Genomic DNA, 9,634 nt, shown 5'->3' with positions numbered 1-9,634 from the left:
ATTTGCTATTCTTCCGTCTTCCTTTCAAATTTCGAGACAGGATAAAAAAAACATGTAAATATCTAGATATAAATATAAATGTTAACATATGTTCTCGGAGCTCATTAAAACAAATATAATATGAACATTTGTTAGATGATTAAAAAAACTTGTTTCGTTCTTCGGTTCACTGCGTATAAGGAGTTTTATTTTTATTATATTATCAGTTTCGTGCAATAGCAATCTAATTAAAATAGAAATACTCGACCAAACCTGAAATATGACAACAATATTTTGTAGAATAGACGTCTTTACCAGAATGCAATTAAACACAAAAAAAAAACATACAAATACAAAGTGCATCTTAGTTTGTTGCTGCCATGGCATAGATGTGCTATTGCTTTAGAGACGTAAAGAAGGCGCGTCGACATTACCCTTTATCGATACATGTTACTGAGGTCACACGCATGTTGCATACAACCGTAAACAATAAGCAGACAGTACTGTGAAGAACGTTTAAACAGTGAATAAGGCACAGATATTACAACATATGTAAGTAATTCGATGAAAAAGTGTTGTTGTTTTTGTTTTAATATATTGCGTAACAAAAGTATACACCCTATTGTGTGTTAGGTCAATGGCGATAAGAAAACTATTTGGCCGTGTTCGATAATCTGTTAATGCACCAAATATGATATTTACATAACAGAGGAATCAGGATAAATAAAATGTAATCATATTGTCGTGGGCGTTTCATATATGGTTTCCAATCCTTATTATCTCATCTTGCACTTCCGGTTTGGCCAAGAAGGGTGTTCAATTAGCCCCAAAACTCACATTGTCCAATGCCATAAGAAATATGAAGCATTTTGAATGACAGGTTCCTACTTATTATCTCATCTTGCACTTCCGGTTTGGCCAAGAAGGGAGTTCAATTAGCCCAGAAACTCCCATTGCCCAATACCATAAGAAATATGAAGCATTTTGAATGACAGATTTCTACTGCGAATTTCCTCGTTGCGGTAGCTGGCATTATTACAGAGAACCTAGACAAGACAAAGGAAATGTTTAAATGAATAACTGATGGAAAGCAGTTTTCTTTTCAAGCGCTTAATAATTAAAGACCATTGCTACGTGGAATCCGATTCATTTCTCAGCGATACCAAATTGATATCATGGTCATCGGATTATCCGCAACGATCAATTTCAAGTATAGAGGCAATACCTTCATTTAACAAGTGTGCGGGAAAAATGTTATGAACCTGAAATTATCTATCAAAAGTAAAACAAAATCAAGTATAACTGATGTCATGTTATGATACAAATCGACATTTACACATTTAGTCAAGAGTAAATTCATACTGATGTTTTATTGCAATTCAAAAATATATTTTCTAACTCATACAATTAATGTGTGGACATTGCCCGGTTCATTCAGTCAATACATTTAACAAGTTTCTCTGTTTAGAGCACCTGTTGGGAATTTAGCATGGTGATGTTTGAATTTATACCACTGAATATATTTTCTGAATGTATTTCATTGTGTACGGTATAATGAGAACATTTCCAACAAGATCCTTAACATTTGATAAATATGAATGTTTTCTTGTTACTTTTTATGTCAACCTTTTAATTACATAAGTTTCCTTGTTATATGTACATGATACATTTCTTTTTACAATAATTGAGCATGCAAATTTGTATGTATTACTGATCCTTTACCTGACTTTTGGATAATCAAACTATAATGAAGATTTGTTTCATTCCTCAATTCATAAGAAATATTCAATTTAAAATATACGGATTATCATAATTTGATGACTTTAAATGAACTATTTATGTATAATTACGTTAAGAATTCAAAACAAACATCTTTAAAGTTTAGATATTAATTAATGCAATAATACATTTGTATGTTGCTGTTGTAGTTGATCATGTTGTTGTTGTTTCTACTGTTTTTGATTTGTATTAAATTGTTAATTTCAGATTAAAGTTAATCCAGCCAAAAACTATTTTTGTTAAACAATTCCTATTATCTCCTTTGCGGATATTAATGGATATTCAAGCCATCTTCGAGCGCGCATTGCCGCCTGCTGGCATAATGTGTATGTCTTTCATTGCCTCTCCACGATCGCTAAGTATTGTTATGATGTTGAGGGGCGAACTCCCAGCAATGCGATATCCTTGCATCTGTTCTTTACATCCAGTCATCTACCACTATAGGCTATAGGTGGTTTAAATATCTCGGAGCTACCGGCATGAGCCGATATTTGGTTTTTGTTACAACCGTTCGCTTATTGGTGACTTTAATTGTGCTACTATCAGTTCATACGCTACTACGCTGGGATTGATATGCGATTAATGTTGAATGAGATGAACTTGCAGTTGTAATTGATACTAGTTTTAGTGTATGGATAAAATCGTAGATTTATTTTGACCGAGTTGTATATTTTTATCTATAAAAATGACTTTAATATATTATATAAAAATACAAATATTCCTGATATGTGTAACTTGTTCATTATATGTGGATGGAACGGAGTATTCGATACGGTTAACTGATACGGGGAAAGTTAAAGGCTTTGTTGACACTGTGCATGGACATAAGAAAGTGGAGACATTCTTCGGTATCCCCTTTGCAAGTCCGCCTGTCGGAAATCTAAGATTAGAGGTATGTGTAAAATAGTATTACTTATAGAAGATATGGGTTTAAATTCTGATACTGATTATTTGAGATAAATACATATATCAGGTAAAATTGTTCTCATTATTTACAGTTAAACGACGATAGTACTGTTCACTGTACAATAAAATTTAAAATGCTTGTCAACGCTAATTGATTCGAGGTGAAAAACAGATAAAGGAAAATACCCATTTGCCCTAAAAGGGATAGATATGAAACAAAATAATTATCGGGAAAATTTTGTTCACGTATGCTTGAACGGAGGGATTTCATGAATGAAATAATTTTATTTTAATGTCAAACAATGGTCAAAATGGATATTTTTATAAAACTTCATATTTCTTGAAAGTTGTCTGTGCATTACTATGTAATGATATTTACCAGATGTAAATCATTCATTGGTTGATATTTATTTAGAATTTGAATCAGTTACATGGTCAAATTTTGAATTATTAAGGGGTTTTCTTGAGTAGTACCATTTGGATTTCATTCTGCTCCAGCTTATTGTTATGTATAAAATGGAGCTGCCTCTCTCAATAAAAACCCGCACCAGTATTTCATAAAATCGCTCTATATTTAGTGCATCTCTTTCACATTAATATTGGTGCACCTCTAAATTATATAGGATTTCCTCCATTTCTGCTCTATTGTCGGTTTTGAGCGACTATTGATCCAAATTTGTTTGTCATATATCTACGAGTAAACTACTGGTTTAATTGTGAATTTTTATGATCTTTGATACATTTTCGGAGAAAAATATAACTTCATATGTTTTATATACCAACTATTCAAGGAACTTTATTCTAGATAAACCCAGGCAAGCCTACTTTTTTGGTACATGTATATTTTGAACAAAACAGATAGTAGAACACCTTAAGTTCTGAAAGTGTTTTTGTACAATGGCGTTCGACGAAACGTCGACGACGACCGCCGGATCATAGCTCATAACCATCTGAGCTAATTGTCGACTTGTGAATGTTATCGCATGCAAAGTAAGTTAACGAACCATTGTAAGTTCAATCATAGGGATTAATACATGATGCACATACTTAAACACGACCCTTCCTCTTCTATTATATTACTAACAATTCTATTCTAGCTCATGCCAATAAGATATGTAAGTGTTGTTAGCTATCCATAGCAACTTGACAGTCGTTATTAAAACCGAACTTACTGGTTATTCTCTTTGAATTTTTGTTATAATTTATTTATTCATTCAAGATGACAACAATTTTTTGGCTAGTGTGTTTTCATAGTATGCAGATATTCAAACTACATTATTAATTCATTAACCACATTGTTAATTTTATACAAACGAAACCAACGTTTAAGACTTTCATGGCGGATACATTTACATTTTGAAATAATCTTTTTTCTTTGATTAATCGCATCCATGTATTTCTTTAACACAGAATAATTGTGTCGATAATTCAGACCAATAATTTCATAACAAAATATTTTCGGAAACTTTATGTTCACCGGATATAACCATCCAATACGCATGAATGCAAAATAAAATAATTTATAGCACTTATTATGTAAATGGCACTTTCCCCAATCCTTTTTATTAGCTACGTAATAAGATGGATAGGCCCGTGATAATAACCTCTACTATCATAAACTATACGAGTATTTTGTACGGTATACATATATTTCTGCTATTTTATGTTGGATGAATCAGTACGCTAAAACATTCTTAAACCAGCAATTCCAGATTGGCACATTCTGTCGAACACTGAGTGCCGTGTTGATGGAATTATCACGCTCCACGGCGGAAGTCTCCAGTATGATAAGCCAAACGCGATCGTTAAATTAATTAATTGATAACTGTTAATTGCCGAATTCGTCGAATTTTCCTGCCTTTTACCGTCTTAGAATTATGTTCTAATTCAGATGCCTAAGCATGTTTATCGCAATCTTTTCCAGCACTTTACGTAGACATTTGATGCCAAAATAGCTGAGGTACATCCGTATATTTCTGTTAAAAAGCAAATAGTGATGCTGTTATATCTAAAGAATTTAAGTTAACTCTACCTGTCAGACATTTCACTTACAGTGGTATTTTAGATAAAGTGATTGTCTTAAAATCAATCTGAATTAATGGGGGGAAGATAGATTCCAATCTGTAGATGTTTGATCATTGCTGGAGGCACTTTATAAAAATTATATAGGTACTCATTGTATTTTGGTAAAATCGATGTCAACATCCTTAGATCCTTGCATAACATAGCATAACATTGTCAATGTGTATAACGAACTATATGATACTTGGACTTAATTGCATCATTGCACAAAAAACTCCTCGTCAAAACGCATACACGTAGCATCACATTTTATCATTAGATTAACATGTTTACCTTTCATTAAAAAACTTATTGGATTTTGTTCGTTAATTAGAATTATCTTAATGTAATATTTCCATCATTTTGCTACAAATTTGTATGAAATAAAATTGAGCCAAATAAACACACACACACACACACACACACACACACACACACACAAAGTTGAGTAAATTAAAAGTAAAGGCAAAATAAAAATAATAAATTAGTAAGTAGTTTATCACTCAAAATATGTGTTTGGTTTACATGTGTATGTAATGATTTTGAATAAGAATGTCACTTTCATTTTGGTCAAGCGTTATTTTCGGGTTTAAGAAATGGCTTGAACATAGGCAAAATCAAGTGACTAACTGGTGTTACATTACTAAACCAATACATAGTTCTCATACAAGGGGTCAGAGAGGTCAACAGTATCTCGCAACCGTCCGTCTGTATTCATCCATCAAGTGGCTAAGAGATATCAAAATGTATTGCCATTTGTGACATTTTTACAGATTTAAGAGTATTGAAGTAACAGCTAAATTAAATTAATTCAAACAGGCCCCAGTGGCATACCCATTCGGCGATAGATGTGCAACATAACTCACAAGTCATTTATTAATGTCATCAATTAGATTCCACTTCTTTTACTTCAACCGGAATTGAGTATATGTACCTCCAGATGTGAATGCCTTTGACCCCATTGAATTCATCCTGTATAGGTAAATATGAAAAGCTAATGAATAAAACGTTAAACTTCCTTTTGTTTTATATTGGCGACCACGCCCCTACGACCAACAACGTAAAAAGAAGAATATGACATATTTACTGGCCCTTTACAGCGTTTTGAAAATGCCGTTTTAACGTAAATTCAGTACTAGATGAAATAATCATTCGCAGTGCACACCCTAGGAAAGAGTTTTCAAATTCCAATAAACGATAATCTACAGGCCAAGATGCATGAGAAGTTTCCCAACGTAATATATATCTCGTGATACAATTACTAGCGTCCCTTTGATGTGAGATTGGTTGGAAGCGACCGAACACCATGCTAGAAACAATGATTGATAGCTTAATGTTTTACAATATATTCTAATAATTAATAATATCACGTTTCTTCTCTTTGTTTCGTGTTTCTGTCACATTTGAAAACCCGGTTACTTTTCTATATTTTGCATGCACGCGTTCCAAGCAGTTCAAATTTATTACAGGCAGTTTAATATCGGGACAAGACAACACTGTATACAACTATGATATTTTAGTTGAGACTATCAAGCTATATGTCTTTCAAATCGTTTGTAACGTATTGTGTAATCTTTGATGTTTTGCTAATGTAATACTTAGTTAATGTCCCCCATTACAGAAACGCGACATAATATACTTTGAAGTATGCTCAAGTTTCTTAATCTTTTTAGGCGAGACGAAATATCAGGCTTCTTGTTCATCAATCGTTCGTAATAAATGGTTGGGTTTTTTACTTACAAGTATAAAAAACATTTGTGTCTCTGAGCTGGACTTTGAAATTGAATCAAAGATTGTGTAAACTTGTATATTTAATGCAATTCACCAAACAATGACGACTTCTTCAAAGATGAATAGCTCTTGAACATTTTAAGAAAAAATGTAAATAGCCCTTTTCTTAAATTTTGACTAAAAGGATAAAAAGGATCACTTTAAGCAGTGTTTTAAACACTTGATGATTGACGCAAACTAAAAGACACTTTGTGGCAGCAAATGTCAGGGGCCGGGCACCGGGAAGTCCCCGGTGTCAGGTGTAAATCCCGGCTTCCCGATGAGCTGATAGCGGATTTTCCTGCTAGGATACACAGCTATGCTAATCTTGCGGACATTAAACTTCAACATTTTCATTTTGAGTTTGGTATTTGTCTGTGTGGTTACAGAGATGTGGACTGTTGATATCTACCTGAAGTGCTTAAAATATGTTTTCGTATTAAATGTTGTACTTTTAGCGATGACATATTTCCATCAACTGATAATGGTTTTACAAAGAAATATAAATATCATGTAAACAATTGACAAATCATGCTTTACTTATCTTAGGAAGTCAACGTATCCCTTTTTAAATGGAAGCGTTATATGTTGAAATATTTAAAATCAACAACATTATCAAAAGCACGATTTGTTAATACCAACTGCAAAACCCTTTTTAATCTTAGGGTTGACAAAGTTTCACGTTAAAATGCTGTCACAAACTCACGAAGGAGCTCTCTTCTACTAAATAATGGCCTCCAACGGTACAAAACACTGAATAAGTGGCATATCTGGTTTGGGAAAACAACATTTTTTTATCAATCGAATAATTATTTTGCATAAAAAGTTTTGTCTTATAATGAAGGCAATAGCCATTTCATTTTGAAGAAGTTTTTTTGTTTTTAAATGAGGTTGAAAGTCCATACAATTAAAAGCGTTTAATGGTATGAGATTTTGTAGCCTAGTTTCTTTCAAGTTTTTAAGCCAACAGCACCAAAAAATCTGGGCCTAATCTAGTTCAGACGCCTGGTTTTGACAAGTTTGTGTGGGCAATTTCCGTTAGTGTCGTCGACAACGTCAATTAGTGCTTAGTTGTTTCTATCTGACAATCGAAAACATGACAAAGAAATACGTCTTTCCTTGAAATCTTTTTATGAACTGATTACGTTTGATTCGATTTCAGCATAATTTGCTACAAGCAATTACACCTATTTAACATTTAAAAACTGACATGGCCGTGGCACTTTTAATTACGGATATAAGAAAAGCTAATACAAGTGAATGCGTATGACAAAAACATTTCTAATATAATTTACGTATTTGTATCTTAAAGATGCACTCTTACTCCCAAATGAGATGTACCACAATTAATACAATTATTTTTATTTTCCGAAAAGGATTGTTAATAATCAAAGCAATGGTGAAGGATACCGTGTTTGATATGAAAGAAAGGTTCATCAAACACAGTAATTCTACCTTATGAGACTATAGTTTATCACTGTAAATATTTTAGCACTCGCCAGACATTTAATATTTGTGCATTTTCAGCTATTAAAATACACGGTTAAAGTATTGTTTTTAAAAATCAATATTTTCCATATATGCATTTTTTAATAAATAGTTAAAGGTTTATCATTCAAAATGTATGTTTGTTTTACATGTGTATGTATTGATTTTAAATAAGAGTGTCACTTCAGTTTTGGTCAAGCGTTATTTTCGGGTTTAAGTAATGGCTAGCACAATAGGCGAAAACAAGTGACTAACTGGTGTTACATTACTAAACCAATACATAGTTCTCATATACGGGGTCAGAGAGGTCAACAGTATCTCGCAACCGTCCGTCTGTATTCATCCATCAAGTGGCTAACAGACATCGGAATGTAACTCCTTCGTGAGATCATTGAATGCGTGAATACATTCTGAATAGAGACCGCCGCGGTAGAAGTGGTTGTATACGCACCTTATGAACTTACGGCTTTAATTTGATACCATGCAATTTGTTTCATTTTTTTTAATGAATTATTGAGCCGCTGTTGAGAGTATGGCTGTATATAATAATTTGTCATTGATAAGAATCACTCGAGCACGCATATCATTAGCACGAAGAAAAAGGTCAACAATTCAGTTTTTGATATCATATCAACTGAACCCATATCCTTCCTCGTATTTATTTGACATGTTAAAGAAAGCAAATTTCAAATTAAAATCCTGATGATGTATAAGATGAAAACGCACATGCAAGGTGAAAATATGAGCAGAATCTGAAATTTGCATGAATGTATTAATGTATTTATTCAACGGCGTTGCCTTACTTAGCTGATGATTATTCTATGCCAGTATTGTATTAATATGAACTAGATTTTTTATTTTACCGGTTAATTCAAAATCTGGTAGTTAGAAAAATAACCTTGTTGACTATGAGTGTCTATACGTCTGTCTTTATTTGTACTTGTGTTTGTAATTATCTTAATAAGTATAAGCCGAAGAGATATCTTAGTTGCATTGTAAATCTATGCACAGGATAACGTATTGGGAGACACATATATGCAATATCCGTATAATTAATTCCTATTGGACTCCCGGACAGTTAGTCAAACCAAGCATTGACAGAGGCCCATAGACACATGGCATCATAGACACTGCCACTATAGGTAAAAGCGACAAACTATTTATTTTAATGGTAAATTGTGAGTTATAATAGGCCTTTGTTGCATTATAAATGTCTACACGTATGTCTTTATATGTACTTTTGTTAGTAATAATGTTAATAGATATGAGAGAAAGAACATCTAAATTGTATATGTAATAATTCAACAGGATAACGGACTGTGAAACACAGAATAATTCCGTGAAACCACTATACATTTACACTGATTTTGGTCGGTGAATCTCCAGTTTATTTAAACTACTTTTGTGCGGTCAGCAAATCCAATGTCTACTTAAGGTTCATTCCAATCGGTCAGTGAATCCACTGTGTATCTTAACTGGTTTTCGGACGATCGGTGACTACGCTGTTTATTTAAACCGATTGCCACGCTTTCAGTGAATCTACTGTTCATCGTCACCGCTTTCGCGTCGTCAGTGAATCTCCTGTGTATTTCAACTGCTTTCGGGCGGTTAGTGAATCCATTGTGTATCCTAACGGTAATTTAAATGCATC

General features: G+C 33.0%; 1 protein-coding gene across 1 annotated transcript in view; it reads left to right on the top strand.

Moving 5' to 3' along the window:
* Positions 1-2,208: 2,208 nt before the first annotated feature.
* Positions 2,209-9,634, top strand: part of LOC128213278 (carboxylesterase 1C-like) — a 28,502-nt gene continuing 21,076 nt past the window's right edge. Inside the window, exon 1 of the mRNA XM_052918874.1 lies at positions 2,209-2,650. Coding sequence (XP_052774834.1) covers positions 2,444-2,650 — 207 coding nt within the window. The 5' untranslated portion in view covers positions 2,209-2,443. The remainder of the gene's footprint in view (positions 2,651-9,634) is intronic.

Source organism: Mya arenaria, chromosome 13 (genome assembly GCF_026914265.1).
Source record: "Mya arenaria isolate MELC-2E11 chromosome 13, ASM2691426v1".
Lineage (NCBI taxonomy): Eukaryota > Metazoa > Mollusca > Bivalvia > Myida > Myidae > Mya > Mya arenaria.
This window is presented reverse-complemented; position numbering and strand designations above follow the sequence as displayed.